Raw genomic sequence first — 22,783 nt, 5'->3', positions numbered from 1 at the left:
TTCTTGGGAACAAAGAATTCAGGAGATGAGTTGAGTAGGAGAATGGATGTAGCTGAAGACTGAATGAACAAGTTGAAGAGTTAAGTTGAAGAATTCTAGAAGGCATTAAGAGGGATGAGATGAAAGATAGGAAAAGCAAAATGCTATAGGATGGGGGTCAAAATGTCAGTATTCATATCTCAGAAGCAGAGAGGAAATGACTGGAGCAAGGGGAAGAAAATATTTGAAGATTAAATGACCAAGAGTTTCTCAGAGATCATAAAAGAGTAAAGATCTGAAATTTAAAGAATGCTAAACATGACAGATGGAAGGAAGAAAGCCCACGCCTAGGCACACTAGAGTAAAAGTTTAACAATGAAGATGTAGAGAACATTCCAAATTTGTTGAAAGAAGTCACAAAGGAATAAGAAGCAGATTAGTATCAAACTTCTCAGTAGTAACAGTAGATCTAAAAGATACTTTGTCAGTGTCAAAATAACTTTCTTAAAAAAATACACACACGTGTGTGTGTGTATGTATTTTTTAATGCTTATTTATTTTGGGGGAGAGAGGGTGTAGGGTAGAGGGAGAGAGAGAGAGAGAGACAAAGGCAGAGAGAGAGAATATCCCAAGCAGGCTCTGCACTGTCAGCACAGAGCCCAATGTGGGGCTCGAACCCACAGTGAGATCATGACCTGAGCCAAAATTAAAAGTTGGATACTTAATCAACTGAGCCACACAGGTGCCCCAGAAGTAAAATTTTAAAAGCAGAATTTTATATCCTACTAAACTATTACTTAAATGTAAAGATGAAATAATTTTTTCTCTAGCATAGATGACCTTGGAAGGTTTTCCACACAGAGCTCCTGTGTGGAGGAAGTACTGTTATAGCCCAGGCGCTTGCAGTAAGATCTCTAACATGTGAGAGAGAGCACACACCTAGGGAAGTATTCTGTTGGCCAGAAAAGCAAGGGCTTTGTGATTTTGGAGTAAGCAAAGATTTTTGTCACAAGACAAGAGAGAAGACACAGTGCCACAAACCATGGAGGAGAAAATGGATAAAGGGGGCAACTTTTAAGTTAAGAACTTCTGTTCATCAAAGAGTAAAAAGGCTAGCCACAGGGTGAGAAAAGATAACTGCAATACATATATTTGACAAATTGTATCCAGAAGTTGGAAGTAATGCCTTCAAGTCAATAAGAAAAAGTTAGACAACTCCATTAGAAGAAGGGGCAAAAAATCTGTAACAGCTACTTTATAAAAGAGGATATCCAGATGGCTTGCAAGCTTATGGAGAGGTGTTAACCTCAGCAGTCATCCAGAGATGGCAAAGTAAAACCACAGCACAGTGCTTCTGCACACATACCAGAATGGCTTAGTGAAAAAGATGGACAGTACCAAGTGTGTTGAGGTGTGGAACACCCCAAATTGTTGGACCTTGCTGACGGGCCATATAAATTGGTGTGATTTTAGAAGACTTGGCAACACATACTAAATGAGGAATTTTGTGTATATTTTCTACAACTCAGCGATCCACTCCTAGGCATATTGCCAACAGAAATACATCTCATGTTCACTTAAAGATAAGTTCAAAGATGTTCACAACAGCACTGCTTGTCATACTCACTGGGGTTAACCCAGATGTCCATCCACCAAAATAGAGTGGATAGGTTAATTGAGGCATAGTCACACAGTGGCATTCTGGAGGTCCCCAACAACATTGAGTGTCGTGAACAATGCTGGATGAGAGAAGCCAGACACAAAACATGGCATACTATATTCTCTTGATAGGAAGTTTAAGAACAGGCAAAACTCATCTAGGGGGCTCAAGGTCATGGTAATGGTTACCTGTGGGAAGAATTGTGACAGACGGGAGCGTGAAGAGGACGCCTGGGGTCTAGTGCTGTCCTGCTTCTGGGTCAGGGTACTAGTTACATAGATTTGTTCATTTGATGACAGTTTCTTGATTTTTTTTACTTTGGTGGTTTATGCATCTTCTATGTAATACTTTGATAAAAAGTTTAATAAGAAGAAAAATTTAAGAAAGCAACCCATAGCAAAAGCATTCCAGAAGTAAATTCTTGATAATCCCACATGGAAGGCAAGTGAGGAAATGGAGGCAATAAAAAGCAGAGAGAGATGGGAATATCCTCCACTCTTTCTCTTGTGGGGAAATGTAGATAATTATAAGTTTAAGTGATTGATGGGAAAAATAAAAATAGTTACAGGTCCTAATAAGTTAATGGAGTAACTGCCAGAAATATAAAAATAGAACATATATCTTTGAAATACACCATGTTGATTAGGAAAGGTTCAGTGGCAATTAAGAATGACTAGACAATCAGTTTGTGAAGAAAGATAGCTGCTGAAGTCTTTTGAAAAAGAATTTCTGAGATGGATAGTCCAGCACTGGTATCATTAGAAACCCAGCCTTTTTGTTGTGTTGCCCTACTGTGTGCAGCTTCTACTTCAGAGGTAATTCCCTGTGGGTCCAGGATACCGGAGCTGCAGTGGTTACACCTGTATTCAAGTAGCAAGGAGGAGGAAGCAGGAGGGACATAACCCTTCCTTTTAAGGAAATCTCCCAGAATTCACACTTAAAACATCCCTTTGCATCTCTTTTACCAATTATAAGACCATACCTGGCTTTAAGGGAGGCTGGGAAATGCTGTTTAGCAGGGTTGCAAGGTGTCTAGCTAAAAATAGGGGTTCAAAAACTGAGGAAGAAGGACAGAATAGCTTATTGGGAGGCAAAAGGGGAAAATAAACCCCTCTTTTTCTTGTCTACTCTGCCAATACTTCTGGCCACCAAATGTGTGTCGGTTTTCCTTACACCATCCAGTTCTGTGACACCAGCTGGGTGTTCTGCAGTTTCACTCAATTCTGCCACCACTATCTACTTGGAGGTAGCATCAGATCCCACAGGCTAAGGGCTCAGTCTCATCAGACTGGCCTGTTGAAAAAATTTTTTTATAGTTTATTTATTTTTTGAGACAGAGAGATAGAGCATGAGTGGGGGAGGGGCAGAGAGAGAGGGAGACACAGAATCCGAAATAGGTCCCAGGCTCTGAGCTGTCAGCACAGAGCCTGATGCGGGACTCGAACACATGAACCATGAGATTGTGACCTGAGCCAAAGTCGGACACTTAACCGGCTGAGCCACCCAGGCGCCCCAGACTGGCCCATTTTATTTTATTTTTTTAATTATTTTTTAAATCTTTATTTATTTTTGAGAGTGAGACAGAGAGAGACAAAGTGTGAGCAGGGGAGAGGCAGACACAGAATCTGAAACAGGCTGAGCTGTCAGCACAGAGCCCGAGGTGGGGCTTGAACCCATGAACTGTGAGATCATGACCTGAGCTGAAGTCGGATGCTTAACCGACTGAGACACCCAGGTGCCCCAGACTGGCCCATTTTAGATCCCAGTTCTAAGTCCAAGTTGTTACGTGTGTTTGAGTCAACAGCTATAAATCATGGGTTCCCATGACCTCTCCTTGGGCTCGATAATTTGCTAGAATAGTTCACAGAATTCGGGAAAACAGTTTATTCACTAGATGACCATTTTGTTACAAAAGGCTATAACCAGGGAACAGTGAGATAGAATAGGTACCAGGTGGGCATAGGGAAAGGGTGAAGGGCAGCTGTGCCCTATTCAGGCGTGCCATCCTGCTAGCACCTCCGTGTGTTTACCAACCTGGAAGCTCGCCAAAATTCTCATACTTCAGGGATTTTTGTAAAGGTCTCAGTAAGTAGGCATGATTGATTAAATCATTTGGCCATTGGTAACTGAACTCAAGAGTGCCAGCCCTTCTTCCCTCCCCAATGGTTAGTTCCAACCTTCTAATCACATGGTTAGATCTCCTGGCAACTGGCCCTCATTCTTCGTGATCTTCCAAAAGTCATTAACAGAAACTGAGGTATGGTTGAAAGGTGTTTGTTGGAAATAACCACACACTCCTTCCACTTGTATCACCTTGAAGCTATTTCAGATAACAAGGACAAAAAAACAAACAAACCACAAATGCAACAAAAGATGCTCCCATTGCTCTTATCACTGAGGAAATTACAAGTGTTTTAGGGGCTGTGTACCAGGAATTTTGAACAAGAACGAAAATATATTTCTTATGGGGGGCACCTGGGCAACTCAGTCGGTTAAGTGTTTGACTTTGGCTCAGGTCATGATCTTGTCATTCAGAGTTCAAGCCCTATGTCAGCCTCTGCTGACAACTCAGAGCCTGGAGCCTGCTTCAGATTCTGTCTCTCTCTCTCTCTGTCTCAAAATTAAATAAACATTTTAAAAATACATATATTTTTTTATTATAAATCACAGAACCCTAGGAGACAACTAGGAAACTGCCATACCTAAGAAGGGAAATTGAGGGCCAAAAAAAAAAAGGAGGAAAGAAGGAACAACTGAAAAATCTGGTAATTAGAAAACATGAGATAAGGAGGCTGAATTAAGACCAGCTAGAATAGTGATTAGAAAAGCTATAAACGGGTTAAACTCACTAATCAAAACTCTCAGACCAGCCATATTCAGTAATACATCGTGTGTCAAGCGGACATAGGAGTTAACATGGGGAGAATGGGAAAGTACATCAAGTGAATGTGTCACTCAGGGGAAGTTCTTGATTGGCCTAATCCTTTTTTTTTTTTTTTTTTTAATATATCTATAGAATCAACTTTAGAGCCGGTCTTACTTCTCTCTCTTTCTCTAACTCCCTGTGACTTTACTTGCCTGAGACCTGATTAGTTCTCCACCATGGCTCCTTTTCAATGCTGCCTGCTCAGAACTAGCAGAGGATAGTGTGTTCCTGAAGTGGAGATGTGGGTGTACACAGATGAGGTTTAACAGCATTGGTGTGGGGTGAGCACAGCTTGGGTTGTTGTGAAGGCAGTTAGGATTCTGCCTAAGAGTTCATTGTCACCTTAATGATAATACCAGGTGCTAGACTCTGACTATTTGAGGTCACTCCTAAAGGGTGGGCTTATCCCTGGAGCAGCCCTTAGCCTGGAGAACAACTGAGAAGCATGCAGAGCATGGTCAAGCAAGGAGGGCAGGCATGGGTGTGCTATAGGACCTCAGTCATGGGTTCAAAGCAAGTTCTAGTCATGATTAGTAAGGACTGGATGTGCCTAGGAGCAGGAAATATCTCAGCAGAAAGGTACTAGGAGACCAGAGGCTTAGCCAGCATCTTTTAAAGGAGCAGAGGGATCCTTATTTGGAGTTGTAGTCTCTGTTTTCAGAGTGTTTGTGGCATGGGACCCAGTGAAGTCTTGCTTCACCTAATATGTACACTTGAGAGTCAGATGTTTCCCACACTTGAGAGTCACATGTTTCCCACCAGTTGCCTATTTGCCAGCCTTCAGTGCCCCCAAGTTGTACTCTAAAGCTGCCTAATGACAAGTGACAAGTGCCCAGGCAGTTCCCAGGTAGTCACTCTTCAGAGGTCTTGCTTTTGTTTGTCAAGGGTGGAGTTTAAGAAAAACTTTGTCATTTGTAAATTTTCAAGCATATAGAAAGAAATCCTTATGTATCCATCACTGGATTTTTTTCCCAACTGAATTTATTATGAAAACTACTGACAGTAATTTCTAGAACATTTTAAACAAATGTCAAATAAAATTTTTCTTTGTTTTCTTTCATTTCAAGCAGAAATGTTCTGTTTAAAAACTTGACAGGTCTTGATTATGGCTTCTATGGATTTTTGCCCTTTTAAGTTCAAAGAAATAGCATAAGTTACCAGTGAATAGTTACTAAAAAGGGGAGTGTTAGACTATATGCCGTGAGATTCTGCACATCAGAATTCGAATTTCACTATCCTGTAGTACCTGTCAACAGACCTGAGATAACAGTATGCCCGGCTAGACCAGCCTTGGGTGGCGACTTTCTACCCTACATAGTAGGCTGGGAATACCTGCATCACATTGAACAGACTTCAGATATGTGCTAAAGTCACTTATCTGGTGGAAAAGAGTGCCTTTGGCCCTGCCCACTCTCATTTAATGAGCTACCTGAGTTCTTGGACTTCTTTGCGGCATGAGGATGAGGCTCTGTGAAGCAAATGCTCTTCAGGATTAGAGAAGGTACATTTCTCTATGGGAAGGTGAGATCTGAGGAGCCTTCTTTCCCTCTCCCTCACTGTGACCTCAGAGTGTAGAGCAGGACTCAGTTCCTGAGGCCCCTTTAAGCCCCTGGATAGTTTCATGAAGTCTCTGCACTGCAGGTGTGGGTACAGGATCACTTCTTATCTCTGCTGCCATGTCTCACTTTCTTCTTGCAGGGAACGTGGTTGAGATCAGATCCCATGAGGTTGGGCTCTTTGCTGGGGCATATCGTAATCATTTTCTGTAGTCTAAAAATAGCCCCAAACCTAGAAGGAAAATCACATTTGTCCATATTCAAAACAATGTGGCTACATGTTCTTATACAGATTTTAGTAGAAAATTGATAAAACTCATACCAATTTAATATTTGGGGAAGTTAGTCCTTGAATTAATTATTTTGAGAGTTAGTATAAATCTAAAACAAGATTCTGTGAAAAACATTGAAACATATTAGACCAGCCTTTGAAACAGAGAGGTTACTCACATTTAGTAAATTTGAGGAAGCAAAGCAATTCTCCTTGAATAGCGTAGTGAAACCAAATGATCATTTTCCTGTTCATATTTATTTATATATGTTTATATACATATTTATATAGGCCAGCTGTTCCTTTTGGGTCAGGTATTTTTGGGGATATTTATCCCTTATTCCCATTTTTCTGATGCTTTCACTGGTAACTCTTAAAGTTCAGGGAAGCTTATGATTTTTATGATTAGAAATCAAACCAGGATGCCCTAAGTATCAACTTTCTAGTTTATCTTCCAGAGAGATTCAGTGGGTGACCATGTGGATGCATGAGACCAGGAAAGCCAATTAATTTCTTGACTCTCATTTAAATAAAATTTATCTTGAAGTAGTATGAAAGTAGGCCTTTTGCAGTTTATTTTAAATAATTGAATGTGGAGAACATTTCTTTCTTAAGAAGAAACCTAAGGCATTCAGTAGTGCTTGCTTTTTGCAGAAAGTCAGTAGCATTGTCTCTGCTTCTCTCTCCCAGATCAAGCACTGCACCTAGCAGAAATTTTCCTACCTCTCCAACATCATCAGCAAGTCCCTATTCCTCAGTGTCTGCCTCTCCCATTGCAAATGGTGATAGCACTAACACCTCTGGGATGCACAGTTCCGGTGTCAGCAGGGGGTAAGAGCAGGCCCTTTCACTTCACTTTCCTCCCTTTGAGTCCTGTCCCAGGCTCTATCTGGAGAGCTCTGCTGCTACACTAAGCATAATGGGATTGGGGTTCCCCATGGGGACATGCTGTATGTGGTTTCTCGCTCTGTTTCGTACCCACCATAGTGTGTACCTCCTAGTTCTCACTTACATACATTGCTTGTCCTTCTGTGAGCTGGTGTTTTGCCCACAGCCTAAGTCACTGGTGGCCCTGGGGAGTCACTGGTGGCCCTGGGGAGTCACTGCTTTCATCTGTGAAGGGATGGGTTGGCCATATGGCAGAAGAGCTCTAAGGGAATGGTTCTCCGCTATGGGAGAGCCCTACCTGTTTCCCCTCTAGATGGCTGTGATCCTTTGTGCAAGCATCTCAGGAGTGCCTGCCAGACAGCACAGGTAGAGTGGAGGAGGAGGGTGAGGCAAGAGAGTGTGCATGAACACCCAGGCACAGTCAGGACTGAGTGTGGCCTGGTGGGTGGTGGCAAGTGTGAGCTTTTGATCTTGGCAACCACATGTTCTTTCCTGAAGTCACATGGCAGTTAGCCTTCTAGAGGGATACACAGTATTTGCCAAAAGCCTGAGAGAACTCAGATAGCATTTCTCCCCTTAAGGATGCAGCAGGTAGTAACCTCCCATCATGTCAAATCAAGGGCAGGGGTGGGTGAAGGAGTATGGCTAGAGGCTGGCGAGGGGAGTAGAAAGAACTTGTATCATGGGGTTATTTCCAGATAAGAATTCTAGAGGCCCTGGAGGAGCCCCAAAAGGCATCCTGAGGGCATGTGTACAACAGTCGCTTTTATTGCTGTTGTGGGTTGTGTTTTCCAGTGGATCTGCCTTCTCTGCTTCGTATAATTGTCAGGAGTCCCCATCGTCTCACATACAGCCTGGGCTCTGCGGACTTGGAAACCTGGGGAACACGTGTTTCATGAACTCTGCTTTACAGGTAGAGGGGAACTACCATCTCAATAACACTGCTTCTTCACAGCCCTGAGGCTTAGTTAAGAAAGGCATGCTAAAATGTTGGGAGGATTCTTTCCCAGGGGTCCCTGCCTACCCTTTGTTAATACTTCAGGGATCCCTGTCAGGGCACCTCCCACCCTTAGTATAGAAGGGCCTCATCAGTGTTAATGGCTCCACAATGTCTTCCTAATCAGTTAAAATATTTTGACCGTTAGGGAATGGTCAGAAAATATTGAAGTACTTACCTGGTTGGTTTCTGATAGAATGAGAACTCCCAGCAGCTGGTACCATCTTTTCACCAATGATAGCATTTTTATATCATGCCCCTGATTGCACGGAATCACCAAATCCTCCCTTTGATACTTCATTTGTTCATTGATCAAATATTTATTAGGACAGGGGTGCCTGGGTGGCTCAGTTGGGTAAGTGCCTGACTCTTGATCTCAGGGTCATGAGTTCAAGTTCTGCGTTGGGCTCCACGCTGGGCATAAAGCCTACTTAGAGAAAAAAATTATTGAGTTATATTATGTGACAGTACTGTGCTGGACATGGGCTGGAGTTAGGGTCTAGTTAGAAAGTTAGAAGAGCCCAGTTCCCAAGACTGGCTTCACTTCCAACACCAACTGCAAGTTTGGAAGTCCCCAAGACCACCATCAGTTTTGATAATTTGCTAGAAGAACTCACAGACTCACTTAAAACTATTATACTCACAGTTGTGGTTTATTAAAGGGAAAGGATACAAGTTAAAATTAGCCCTAGGAAGGAGCAAATAGGAGTCTGGGAGGGTCCCCAGTGCACAGCTTCTGTTGTTCTCTCCCTGTGGAGTCAGGATGCATAACTCTTCTAGCACTGATGTGTAACACTAAGCATGGCATGTTGCCAAATATGTAAACTCATCTGAACTTTGGTGCCCAGAATTTTTATCAGTGCTTTATTACCTGTCATGATTGATTGATTGCCCAGATGGTTACACTCAGTCTCCAGGTAGACTGTTGATAGAATATGACCCAAACCTCCCCACCCCTGCCCCACCAAGTCACATTGTTGGTCTTCCAGAGTGGCTGGCTCTCACCCTAAGATGACAGTGTAAGTGTGGCCACCACTACCCTAAATCACAGTGTTAGACTCTCCAATACGACTAACTAAAGACCTCTAAGCAAACAAAAATATTCCTGTCAGGGATAACATTCCAAGGATCAACAGAGTACTTTCTAGAAGCCAAGGGAAAAGCCAGACTTTCTCTTTGGGCAAGGCCAAATTCTTTACTATACATAGAGACTTAGTGGTGAACAAATCAGACATGATTTTTGTACTCACAGGACTTACAGTCTAACTTGGAAATTTCTTGGAGTATAAAGGAAAAGATAAAAAGATACATAAAAAAGTCAGTGACTCTTGGGTTTGGAAGTTGTTTTTCTCCACTGTGATGAGAGATGGGAAGAGCTGAGTACTAAAGCTGATGCATAGGGGCACATGTACCCCAATGTTCATAGCAGCTCTCTCAACAATAGCCAAAACATGGAAAGGGCCCAAGTGTCCATCAACTGATGAATGGATCAAGAAGATGTGGTTTATCTATACAATGGAATACTACATGACAATGAGAAAGAATGAAATTTGGCCATTTGTAGTAACATGGATGGAATTTGAGGGTGTTATTTCGCTGAGCAAAATAAGTCAGGCAGAGAAGGACAGATACCATATGTTTGCACGTGTAGGTGGATTAGGAGGAACTTAACAGAGGACCGTAGGGGAGAAGAAGGGGAAAAATAGTTGGTGAGAGGGAGGGAGGCAAACCATGAGAGACTCTTGAATGCTGAGAACAAACTGAGGGCTGATGGGTGTTGGGGGGGAGGGGGGTGATGGGCATGGAGGAGGGCACTTGTGGGGATGAGCACTGGGTATTATATGGAAACCAACTTGACAATAAACTATTTAAGAAAAAAAAGAAACTTGAGATTTGGCCTTTCGTGGGTAGGTTTTTTCAACTCTTTGTATCCTCAATTTTCCTCAACTATTGAATGAAGATAATAATAATGAGGAGATCTATAGCTCTATATGTAAATATCAGGAAAAAAAGAAGGGTTAAATTCTTTGATTTAAGTTTCTATCTCTCAATGCTAGGAAAAGAACAAATGAAACCCAAAGTAAGTGAGAAGAGGGAAATAATAGAATAGAAATTAATGAAATACAAAGCTGATTAAAAGTACAACCAAATGTGGTTCTTTGAGGAAAAAGTGAAAAACCAAAAACTAAAATTGACAGAAATGCTCAGAGGAACTGATCAGGAATAAAAGAATAGAAATGACTAAAAAGCTAGGAATAAAAAAGGAATATCACTACAGATCCTATAGCCATTAAAAAGATGAGATGATAGTAAAACAGCTTTACACCATTAAATTAGACAATTTAGATGACAAATTTAAGATTTTATTTATCTATTTATCTTAAAATGATTATTTGAGAGAGGGAGTGGATGTATGCGCATGAGTGGGGAAGGAGCAGAGAGAGAAAGAAAGTCTCCAGCAGTCTCTGTACTGTCAGCACAGAGCCCCATGTGGGGCTTGAACTCATGAACCTTGAGATCGTGACCTGAGCCGAAATCTAGACTCAAACACTTCACCAACTGAGCCACCCAAGCGCCCCTTAAAGATTTAATTTTTTAAGTGGTCTGTATGCCCAACATGGGACTCGAACTCACAACCTGAGATCAAGAGTTACATGCTTCACCAACTAAGATAGCCAGGTGCCCTGACAAGGAATTTTTTTTTTTAAACTTTTTTAATGTTTTTATTATTTCTGAGAGAGAGTAAGCGTGGGCAGGGGAGGGTCAGAGAGAGAAGGAGACACAGAATCCAAAGCAGGCTCCAGGCTCTGAGCTAGCTGTCAGCACAGAGCCCGATGTGGGGCTCGAACCCACAAACTGTGAGATTATGACCTGAGCCGAAGTCAACGCTCAACCGACTGAGCCACCCAGGCGCCCCTCCACTATTTTTTTTCTAATGTTTTTTTATTTTTGAGAGAGTCAGAACGTGAGTAGGGGAGAGGCAGAGGGAGAGGGAGACAAAGAATTCGAAGCAGGCTCCAGGCTCTGAGCTGTCAGCACAGAGCCCAACACAGAGCTCGAGCTCACGAACCTTGAGATCATGACCTGAGCTGAAGTTGGAGGCTTAACCAACTGAGCCACCAAGGCGCCCCTCCTAATCAATTCTAATTAAAATATCATCTTAAAATGATAATGTTAAAACTTATCATCCTTCATTGAGTAGACGATTATTCTATGTCAGGCACTTGGGTACACAGCTTTTGTCCTCAGGTAATTTATTTCAGAGACAGTTCTTAGGCAGAGTGTCAGCTCCAAGACTATATCCTTGGGAGGTTAGCTGCAAGACAGGCCACCAGCTAAGGCTTGTGGGAGGCTGTGCCTTACTTCATTGTGAGCCTTGCAGAGAATCTACTGAGAACTTTGTTTTTTTGGAGTTGACCCTCATCTGCCCTTGAGAACTTGGTTTATCTTTATCTCTGTGTGTTCTCCATAAGGGGTGTGAGCTCTAATCATGTTCTCTTTCAGTGCTTGAGCAACACCGCACCACTGACGGACTACTTTCTCAAAGATGAGTATGAGGCTGAGATCAACAGAGACAATCCGCTGGGAATGAAAGGGGAAATTGCAGAAGCCTACGCAGAGCTCATTAAACAGATGTGGTCTGGAAGGGACGCTCACGTGGCACCTCGCATGTTCAAAGTAGGTTGCTGTATATGTTTCCTTTTTTCTGTTTTGGGGAGAGTGATTTAGTGTTTAAATGAGGCATTCTAGTTGCATTTGGAGGTTAAGATGGGATCTGGGACTAAAAGCCACACAGGATGAGAGCCTTCTTTTCTGTTGTTGAGTCATTCAGCGCACACGTACCTTAAGTGACCTCAGCCCACTACCCTGGGCTGCGGCTACTTCAGAAGTCATTTGTGCTATATTCTGTGGTGCCAGTCTTTAAATAGGCAACATCCTAATAAGCCAGACCATAACAATTCAGTTTCATTTCCAGCATTATCTGAAGGGTGTTCCCGAGTTCTCTGAGCCTGGAACCTATACCCACTGTGGTTCAAATTGGGCCACCTAAGTCAGGAATTGGTTCAATATTGGTGGAATGTGGTGTGAGAGGCAGTTCTCACTTGGATCCCTCAGCGAGGGAGATCGGGTGAACTGCAGTGGACTCTTGGATCAACTTGGGCCTTAAATGTTTTTTCGTGTTGCGGGGGGGGGGCCTTGGCTTCATATTTTGAAATCTGAGAAATCCTATTTAGCCTGTACCGCCAGGGTTCAAGGAGCCTTCATGAAGCACATGGTAGAAAAAGATAGGCATGTTTTTTATTCAAAGAGGGGGAGCAAAGTAACACCTTAGCTCAAAGAGAAAATTTAAATCTTAGACGGTTTATTGAAGTTGCAAACTAATCCTTTTTATTACCCCCATGGTCAGATTAATCCCTGGGAAATACATGTAAATTACTATTCACATACCATAAAGTCATAAAGAGACTGGAATCAGTGACAACACATTAGGCTCAAGCTCTTGTAAATAAACAATTGGCAGATTGTATTTAGGGATATTAGGGATAGTGTAGACTTTCCTTGATGATGGACATTTTGTCTCCACTGTCTGTTACGGTAGCCACTAGCCACTTGAAATGTGGTTAGTGTGAGCAAGGAACTGGATTTTTAAATTGTATTTCATTTTAATTTAGTCATATGTGCCCAGTGGCTATGGTATGGGCAACACAGATGGAGAGCATTGGTTCTCCAACTGTAGGATTCATCAGAACCTCTGAAAGGGCTTGTTAAAATACAGAATACTGGGGTGCCTGAGTGGCTCAGTCCATTAAGGATTAAGCGTCCGACTCCTGGTTTTGGCTCAGGTCACGATCTTGCAGCTTTGTGGGTATGAGCCCCACATCAGGCTCTATGCTGGTAGTGTGGAGCCTGTGTGGAATTCTCTCTCCCTTTTCCTGCCCCTCCCCACACACCCCCTCCCCACTTGCACTATCTCTGTCTCTCAAAATAAATAAGTAAACTTAAAAAAAGAAATAAAAATAAATAAACTAGAGACTACTGGACCTATCCCCGGAGTTTCTAATTCTGTAGATCCGGGTTGGGCCCAAGAATGTGCATTTCTTTTTTTTTTTTTTAATATTTATTTCTGAGAGAGAGAGAGACAGTGAGAACAGGGGAGGGTCAGAGAGAGAGAGAGATACAGAATCCGAAACAGGCTCCAGGCTCTGAGCATAGAGCCCGATGCGGGGCTTGAACCCACAAACTGAGATCATGACCTGAGCTGAAGTCGGATGCTTAACTGACTGAGCCACCCAAGCACCCCAAGAATGTGCATTTCTAACAAGCTCCCAGGTGATGCTGGTGGTGGTAGTTGGGGACTGCACTCAAAGATAATGGGTATAAAGTGGTACAAGGCAGACAGTTATTTAAGGATAAGAAGGCTGTTAGGTATAGGAGGCTTCCTCTGGCTGATGCAGATATCATTAGTAAAATTCTCATGGAGACTCTGAACCAAAGAAGGAAGTAAGAGAGGGATTCGTGTCAGTATTTACGAGGTGTGTCTGCTCAGGATGCCACCCTTCACTGTTCTTTTAGGATAGTGCCCAGGTGTCAGATCTGCTGTTCTCCTGGCTTTTGATCTGAGCCCTCTCTCTCTGGTGAGAACTACTGGCCTCCTTTAGGCTCATGATGAATTAATTGGGCCACTTGACCAGATGGTGTTCTCCCTTACTGTCCCAGGTGCCCTTGCAAAGTTACTTTTGATGGCAGTTTCCCATCTGCTTTTACTGGTTTAAATCTTATGCCTTCTGATGTGATTGCTTTTGTTGCAGACCCAAGTGGGACGTTTCGCCCCTCAGTTTTCTGGCTACCAGCAACAAGACTCTCAGGAATTGTTAGCCTTTCTTCTAGATGGATTGCACGAAGATCTGAACCGAGTAAAGAAGAAGCCCTACCTGGAGCTGAAGGATGCCAACGGGCGGCCAGATGCGGTAGGATATTGAAGATTTTTGAGCAATAGTATTTCATAGAAGTTGCCTCCTTCTGAAAGTTATAGGAACGTTCTTTTGGTCTTTGAGTATTGGTGTCAGGACCCTGGTTGCCTCTTGCTATTGATGACGTGGACACAGGCTGTGATAGAGTAATGTGCTCCCGGTCAGAAAGAGACTACCTCTAGTACTCCCAGTTTGGAGTACTCCAAACTGGGAGTACTAGAGGTACTAATCTGGCTGGGGCTTCTTTAAGTGACAGTCAGTTTGTTAGTATAATTTCATTGCTGAACCAGAAACAAGGGCATTCTGAAAACTGTAAAGTGCCTGTAGTGTGGGCCTTGGGATTATTACTGCTCTCATTAAAATACATATATGATCATTAAAATAGTTTGTTACTAACATTATTAGGGCACTGACTTTTTTGCCTCGATTTTCTGATCTGTGAAAATGGAATTTAGTATTTAAGTTACACATTGGGATTCATTATACGAAAACTTTAAAGTGGCATTTATATCTTGAAGGAAAAACCATGAGTTAGCTGAACTATAGTATAAATTAAAACCTCACTGAAGGGACTTTGGATCATGGAAAACCTTAAAGGAGGCAATCCTTGCCCTGGTCAGGTCCATTTGTCCATGACGTTCTCAGGGCTGTCGGTCTCCAATCAGAGGATACACAGATGCCTGTGTGCCCATCGATCCTGAGTGAAGACTTTGTTAAGTGTGGGATTGGGCATATACCTGGCATGTGGTTGTATGGTACACCAAGAGCAGCCCATGCCCTGGCTGGCCTGGACCAAGTTCTTTGCTATAGAGACTGCCTCACGGTCCATCTCAGATTCTGCTGTAGATCATTCTGGATGAGGGGATAAATGACTTGGGTATGTTGAGAATGTCTTGTTTATCTTTCTCCTTCCAGGTGGTAGCAAAGGAAGCCTGGGAGAATCACAGGTTGAGGAATGACTCTGTGATTGTAGACACATTCCATGGTCTCTTCAAATCTACTTTGGTTTGCCCAGAATGTGCTAAGGTTTCTGTGACCTTTGACCCATTTTGCTATCTAACTCTCCCACTGCCCCTGAAGAAAGATAGAGTTATGGAAGTCTTCCTGGTTCCTGCTGACCCTTGCTGCAGACCTACTCAGGTGAGAACATCTGCACCCCACAGCGCCCCTCACTGTGGGACCCAGAGCCGGGCTTCTTCCACCACCAGCTGCCTCCGAATCCCCGTGGCACTTGCCTGAGTGTGTGTCCCCAGCCTCCATCAGACCCTTGTGTAATCCTGTATCATTCAAGGAAGATTGTGAAGGTGCTCCGGGCTTCTCTGTCGCTTTTCCCCCATGCTCCATTCGTGCAGCTAAGGTAGCACGACTGATGTGCCTCCTTGCATCGGAATGCTGGGAGGCAGCTGCAGGGCCCTGTTGGCCAGGCAGCAAGGAGAGGCTGGCTAGAACAGAAGTCTGCATGAATGGAGTGACGAGCGGGTCTCAGTGTCCCACCTCGCTGGTGGCTCACTGAGTGACTATACTGTTTAGTCTTCTGGCTCTGGTTTCTTCACCTCTTAAAGATGACATGACATGGCAGTCTGTATAGTTTTGAACAATTCCTTAAAGGAAGGAAACTTGAGGAATGAAACAAAGCATTATTTAGGAGGGAAAGAGATGGGCGGGCCTCTGTGCTGCCGCCTGAATAGAGAGGCAAGCGCTGAGGCAGAAGACTTGCCCGTTTGCATTTCTGACAACTCATCTGGGCCCTGACCTCATGTACACTGTTTCTGGGGGGTCATCTCAGATGACCCGTGTTGCCTGCCCCTCCCAGCTCATCTCCCACCCTTTGCCGAATGCCCTTGTCACCCCTCCCATCTATCTTTTTGCAGTACCGCGTGGTGGTGCCGCTGATGGGAGCCGTGTCGGACCTGTGCGAGGCTCTCTCCAGGCTGTCTGGCATTGCTGCGGAAAATGTAAGGCGGGGTGGTCGGTGGCACTCAGCCTCCTGGGGCCACTTCATAGTCTTTTGGAGTGTATTTTCAAACTTGTAGCCATTTTTAAGGGGTAGTTTTTATTGGCCAGCACAAATGTGATTATATCTGGATGCCCCTGGCCTCCTTTCCCTCTCTTACTTGTGCACACTATGGCTGAGACTACCTTCAGCCACAGGAACACTGTCCTTCCTCTAATGAGGTCACACTAGCCACGGTCAGAAGGCCAGGAGTAGGGCTCTGCTCTCAGCTTTGCTGCCCTTGCCTACATGACCTCTTCTGTAGTGTGAGAAGATACAATTTCTTTCCTACACTGAACTCCATGAGTCTGTGAAGTGACATTGTGATGTTCTTGATAGAAATCTTTATTTAAAAGCAGCTGCCCATGGTGCGCTTTCTGCCGAGCCTGGCCCTTTGCGGAGGTGGGGAAAGTGACGATCCCCTCCCCCATCCTCCTGCATGCTCCAAGTCCCTCCCTTGTCCCAGCCCTGGTCAGTGCTCTTGCTCAGCCCCATTCCCCGCATAGCCCTGCTGGTTCTAGGCAGTTGCATAGTTGGGGTTTGGTATGTTTAGCTATGTGCTGAGAATGGTTTGGAGACTTCTAGCCCTGGCAGATACCCCAGAGACTTCTGGATGACTACCAGTCTCTGATCAACACTCACCCCTCACCATTCCTGACACTTGTCAGATCTCATCGTAATCTTCAGGACAAATGTTAGCCAGCAGGTTTTCTGCTGGTGGCAGTCGTGCTATGCTGTTCTTCTCCCTTGGGCCTTGGCGCCTGAGCTCTGGGGCTGGTTGTGTGGCCGTCTCTCTGGAGGCAACACTCTGGCAGCACATCATTTTCATTTACTCTGGGGTTTTATGTAGAGGCCCTTATCCATCCTGTAATCTTTCTGTTACTGTTGATTCTTAGATGGTGGTCACAGATGTATATAATCACCGGTTCCACAAAATTTTCCAAATGGATGAAGGTTTAAACCACATCATGCCTCGGGATGACATTTTTGTGTGAGTACTCAGTGGTTTCTGCTGCAGGCTCAAAGGAAACATTCTAGAGGCTTTGCCTTGTAGGTGTCTCCAGAACAGAAGATCTGGTAGTCGGTGCTCATGTGGATTTGCCCTGACTCCTCATGCCAGGGGATGGGGTGTTCAGGGAATTGTGGGTAGCCGTCAATGCTAAGCACTTCCTGGCACTTTAGAGCTAGACATTCCAGATAACTCTCTTCAGCATGGACATAGTCTTTTGTCAACAGTTGCTACCTATTAAGAGGGCCTATTTACTGGCCCTACAGATGGTCCTGATGTCAGAAATGCCTTTCTTAAGAAGAGCCACAGCCGTAGAGGGGGCCGCAGGAAGATAAGGGAAGGGATGTGGTGTAGCCAGTGGTTCCTTGGGCAGGTGCCATCTCAGAGTGATGGGAGGGTTGACAGAAACAGCCTTTTTCTGCTCTGACATTCTGGAAGCTGAGACTGTTTTCTCGTCCATATGGGGACAGTATAGTGCCAGCTCCAGTGATCTCTTTAGCCCCTCCCAGGTCCTCTTACTTCAATGCTGCTCCCTATAATTTTGTGTGTGTCCCTCTCCTGGGTGGGGTGCAGTGGAATGTGAGCTTGCCTGCACTCCCTGACAGCCAGTTACTTGCTCAGGGAACCACACCCATACTGTTTCTTCCTCATTCCCCCTGCTTGGAAACTTGCCTTTGCTGAGAAAGGTTTTTAGGATTGTTTTGGTTTTTGTTTTGGTTGAGGATTGCAGTACATGAAAGAAGCATTTCCTTCCCTTTAAGTTTTTGGGCCTGTGACTTCCAGATCACTCTAAAAGGAGTAGTTCTTGACCACACCCAAGATCCTCATTCTGTTCACTTGCACAAGCTGCCTCCCACTCAGCCGTCTTTGCTTACTTGACAAAGTCAGCTCGGCGTCAGGCTAAGGCTGTCCGTTTCTGACCCCGAGTCCTTACCGCAAGCATCTCCTCTCAATTCTGGAAACTAATGTTTGTACATACCCAAGCTCAGAGGAACTGGGGCGTTGCCCTGTGGGAAGCTTGGCAAACCATCACCGACAAATGAATTTGCAGAGGGCTTAAGTGCCTACCATCAGGAAGCAAATTGTTTTAAAGATTAATTGGTAATTGTCATGAAAACACACTGGTGGCACTAATGTTACTTGAGCATGTGGTGCACTGTGTCGCTGAGTCCTTGAATTCTCACTGCTGCACTAGAAGGTGGACTTGTTCACTGAGTAAGCGGACTCAAAAAGAAGCACTTGGTGCTGTTACAGTATCCAGAAGGTGATAGCGACAAGCCTGGAATTTGGGTCAGCCTCACTTCAAGACCTGGTTCTTGACCCTAATGCTGGACCAGAGGGCCCTTACCTAGAGCACACCTTGGACATTTTTGTGAGTTTTTCTTAGCACTCCTCTTAGAACATACATCATTTAGGACTGTTTGCCAGGCATCTGGGGAGGGTTGTGTGTGTGTGTTTGTCTTTATAGTTTTCAAAAATTGAATCAGTAAGTTTGTGTCTCCCCCTATAGGAAGAGGGAAAGACTACAGTCGGTTGCCAGCAATTTTGGTAACATCTGTTCCAGGATAAAACATCTATAAATCTCCTCAATCCCATGTATTCACTAAGTAAGACACATTTTTCAAAATCATTGATTTGTATTTAGCATTTTCTTTGGTTATTTCTAATTTTTAAAAAATTAAATATGATTCTTTTACTTCAATGTTTTTGAACAAAGATGGCAAACAATTAGTTTTATAAATTTGCTTCCTCGTTTGAAAGAAAGAATCTTTGTGTAATATTCTAGGTATACATTCTTGTACAATATTTGGTTTTATTAAACGCTTTAAAAGTTGAGCTCCTTGGTGACAGAAGATAAACTTGGTGGCCAGGCACCCCTGCACCCTTCCTGCGCCTTTGTGTCTGCAGTGATGGTCCGGATGACAACTGTCATCTGTGTTGAGTCCCATTCGAAGGACCGCAGAGTTGAGGCCATGGTTGGGGGAAGGAGAATCACGTTATCCGTGAGTCCCGGGTTGTGTAGGTTCACATTTTGCTGACAGTGACCCTTGGGATTCCTGCCCAGCTTCTAGAATCTTCTTGGAAATGGTTTATCCACCTTTCATGCTAAAGTATAGTTTGTCCCAGTAGCCACAGTCCTGGCCACCATGTAGCTGCAGCTCAGATTTCCACTGCTCATGGTGGCCTGCTGCTGAAGGTGCCCTCTTGTGTGATTGACACAGGTATGAGGTCTGCAGCACCTCTGTTGATGGCTCCGAGTGTGTCACGCTTCCAGTCTACTTCAGGGAAAAGAAGTCCAGGCCGTCAAGCACTTCCTCCGGGGCAGTTCTATATGGGCAGCCACTGCTGGTTTCTGTCCCCAAGCACAAGCTAACCCTCGAGGCTCTGTACCAGGCTGTTTGTGAGCGTATCAGGTTGGTGGCAGAAATGCATTTGGCTTGTTATCTAAAATCACGACAGGCCCAGTCATAGTGGTGACTCCCCTTGCGGTGTCCCTGTGCTGGTCCCACGTGCTCCTTCTGTGAACATGCAGTTGGGCCTGCCCCCGGGAGGGCCAGGACGGGTGCTGTTGGGATGGGGCATCTGGCACTTTTTTTATAAGGGGTCTTACATTGTTTTGTTGTTGTTGTTGTTGTTGTTTACATTTTGTTTATTTTTGAGAGAGAGAGAGCACTCACAGTGGGGAAGGGGCAGAGAGAGAGAGAGAGAGAGAGAGAATCCAAAGCAGGCTCCAAACTCTGAGATGTCAGCACAGAGCCCAACATGGTCTTGAACTCATGAACTGTGAGATCATGACCTGAGCTGAAGTCAGGCATTCAACTGACTGAGCCACCCAGGCACCCCCCTCTGGCACATCTTAAGCACCATGATAACTGTCACCTACGCCTCCTCTGGGGTTCATAGGATCATGGCTGTTACATTTGTCAGTCACTGGGTACAGGCAGTCTAACGTTTTGAGGGCAGTTTGTGTCAGAATACAATTTATGAAGTATCTTCACGATTGTTCTGAAGCTGGTAATTAATGTTCCTGGGAAATATTTTTTTTTAATGGTGGTGCCATGTGACATTCATAGAAGACTTAAAACAAGTATTCACAGAAGAATCGTAGTCTTGGGTTACTTGCTATTTAAACATCTTATCTTTTGGGTTCTCCTCAATTTCTAAAGTATTGACAGTCACATACTTTTAAAGCCCCTTTATTTACCTGAATTGCTTGGTGACTAGCTGGGAGTATATCGATTGTGAACTTCTTCAAGGTGAATAGTAGAGAAAAACAGGTAAATGTTATAACTAACACATCATTCTTTTTCTCCCTTTTTTTCAAGCCGCTATATAAAACAGCCTTTGCCTGATGAGTCTGGCAGCTCGCCCTTGGAGTCGGGGGCCTGCAATGGCTCCAGGGGCAGCTGTGAAGGTGAGCGCTCGCCACGCTGTGGGGCTGTGACTGACCAAATCCCTCCTGACCTCCCTCTTCTTCCAAAGGTGTTGTACACACGGGACAGGGAGGCTCCAGGGCTGGGTGGGGGCTCTGGCTAGAGGGCAGGCCTGGGAGCCCTGTTGCACCACTCCGTGCTGCCAGTGCACATTGTCCAACTTCACCGTTGTCCAACTTCACCGTCTCATGGAATCTTCTTAGACATAGACATGTAGGCTGGGTTTCACCTTAGGCAGAGTGAGCGTGACAGGACTCAGTGACTCATCCAGGATCATGAGGCAAAGTCAGGATTTGGTACTGGTGTGTTGGGATTGCAGAGTGGGCACTTATCTGGCTCTTGACTTGGCTTTTGTCTGCAGAGCTATTATGTTGGCCCTTGCCCACCACTCTGGTGTGGCACCATCTCTGGGGAGGACAGGAGTCCTGGCCAGCCAGTCAGAGGGCAGAGAGTTTCTCTTGAGTGTTTCTTTCTACCCAGGAAGCTACAGGTAATAGCTGACTCTGGATGGCTCCACCTGCAGGAGCAAAGAGAGCCACAGTCTGCAAAGCCGTAGGATAAGGCTCATTGCAGGAAACCCAGAGTCCTCGCCATCCTTTCATGGCCAACTGCTCACAAGCTCATCCCTGACTGAAGAGCTGTGTCTGACCTGCATTGTTGTTCTTACCGTTCTTTTGGGGGTCTAGGCAATTTAATGGGTTTCAAATTGTTATCAATATACAACCGCAAACATCCAAGTTAGTACCATAAATTTTCAGTTGCAAATCCAAATGCCCAGATTTCTCCAAGACATGCACAGTCTTGGAAAGTGAGACTTGACATTAAAATTAATACTCACAAGGTTCTGGCCTCACCAGATACTGCAAATTGTGAATATTTTGGGTTTACTATTCATTACAGTCATATTCTTCTTCTTGCCCAGAATATCATGCTCCCACTAGGGACGAACAGGAGGGTGTTTTGTGTCCAGGTCCCACAAGCAGAGATGGCAGGGTGGTCATGGCTGTCTTGAGCAGACCCTGGGAGACCAAGGGTTTTTGGTGTTCTGGGAGTTAAAGCACTGTGATTCCTAGCTCAAAATGTGGAGTGGACAAGTCATCTCCTTCCTCTGAACCTTGGTTCACGCATCTGCAGAATGGGATGATGACGTCTGCTTCACAGATTTGAGGTTACAATTTTTTTTTTTTTTTGAGGAGTGGGGGTTGGCAGAGGGAGAGAGGATTTCAAGCAGGGTCCATGCCCACCGCAGAGCCTGATGTGGGGCTTGATCTCACAACTGTGAGATCGTGACCTGAGCCAAAATTGGGTTGGACGCTTAACCAGCTGAGCCACCCAGGTGCCCTGAGGTTACAGTTTATTTTATTTAAAAATATTTTTTTGTTTGTTTATTTTTGAGACAGAGACCGAGCACGAGCGGGGGAGGGGCAGATAGAGAGAGGGAGACACAGAATCTGAAACAGGCTCCAGGCTCTGAGCTGTCAGCACAGAGCCCAACGCGGGGCTCGAACCCACGAACCATGAAATCATGACCTGAACCAAGGTTGGACGCTTAACCAACTGAGCCACCCAGGTGCCACCTCGAGGTTACAATTTAACAGATAATGTGGGTTAAAGTGCCTGGCACAGAATAGACACACAATAATAACACCATGTCAGTATTTGCTGTTGTATTTAGCCTAGCTTTTTAGATACTGCATCTGTCAATTTCCTGTTCAGGAAGAATTACTGCCTTCTTTTGAATCCTTTAACTGCATCTTAGTTAGGAGATAGACTTCAAACCCTATTTAATGATGAAGTACTTCTAACATTTTTACTGCCAGGGCTCCTTGTCAGGCCTGTGTCGTGGCTCTCCTGATTCTCTGAGTGGCCTTGGGTAGCTGCTTTCAGTGGACTCTATTTTGTCTTCTCATCCTGTGATATAAACTTCACTATATTTAATTCTGACTGCATTAGCAGAAGTTTCTTGAGGTTGTCCAAGGAGCTGATAGCCAGTGGCACAACCAGAAACAGAGTTCTAGTTTTAAGGCTCTGTCTACTGAGTAGGGTGGAAGCAGGCTTTGGCTGTATCCTTGTCAGAGAGGTAGCCGGTACGGCAGGA

At 44.5% G+C, this 22,783-nt stretch overlaps 1 protein-coding gene across 3 annotated transcripts in view; it reads left to right on the top strand.

The window, feature by feature from the left end:
- USP4 (ubiquitin specific peptidase 4) overlaps positions 1–22,783 on the top strand; it is a 46,114-nt gene that overhangs the window by 13,219 nt on the left and 10,112 nt on the right. The window contains exons 7-15 of one of the 3 annotated variants that reach the window (XM_077777186.1): positions 7,083–7,223; positions 8,076–8,193; positions 11,782–11,955; positions 14,088–14,246; positions 15,165–15,389; positions 16,121–16,204; positions 17,139–17,233; positions 19,474–19,665; positions 20,578–20,666. In XM_077777186.1, the coding sequence (XP_077633312.1) occupies positions 7,083–7,223; positions 8,076–8,193; positions 11,782–11,955; positions 14,088–14,246; positions 15,165–15,389; positions 16,121–16,204; positions 17,139–17,233; positions 19,474–19,665; positions 20,578–20,666 (1,277 nt within the window). Of the gene's footprint in view, positions 1–7,082; positions 7,224–8,075; positions 8,194–11,781; positions 11,956–14,087; positions 14,247–15,164; positions 15,390–16,120; positions 16,205–17,138; positions 17,234–18,761; positions 18,859–19,473; positions 19,666–20,577; positions 20,667–22,783 lie in introns of those variants that run through there. The other 2 variants (XM_077777188.1, XM_077777187.1) reach the window with 2 other exon arrangements.

Source organism: Crocuta crocuta, unplaced genomic scaffold (assembly GCF_008692635.1).
Source record: "Crocuta crocuta isolate KB4526 unplaced genomic scaffold, BGI_CrCroc_1.0 scaffold77, whole genome shotgun sequence".
Classification (NCBI taxonomy): Eukaryota; Metazoa; Chordata; class Mammalia; order Carnivora; family Hyaenidae; genus Crocuta; species Crocuta crocuta.
This window is presented reverse-complemented; position numbering and strand designations above follow the sequence as displayed.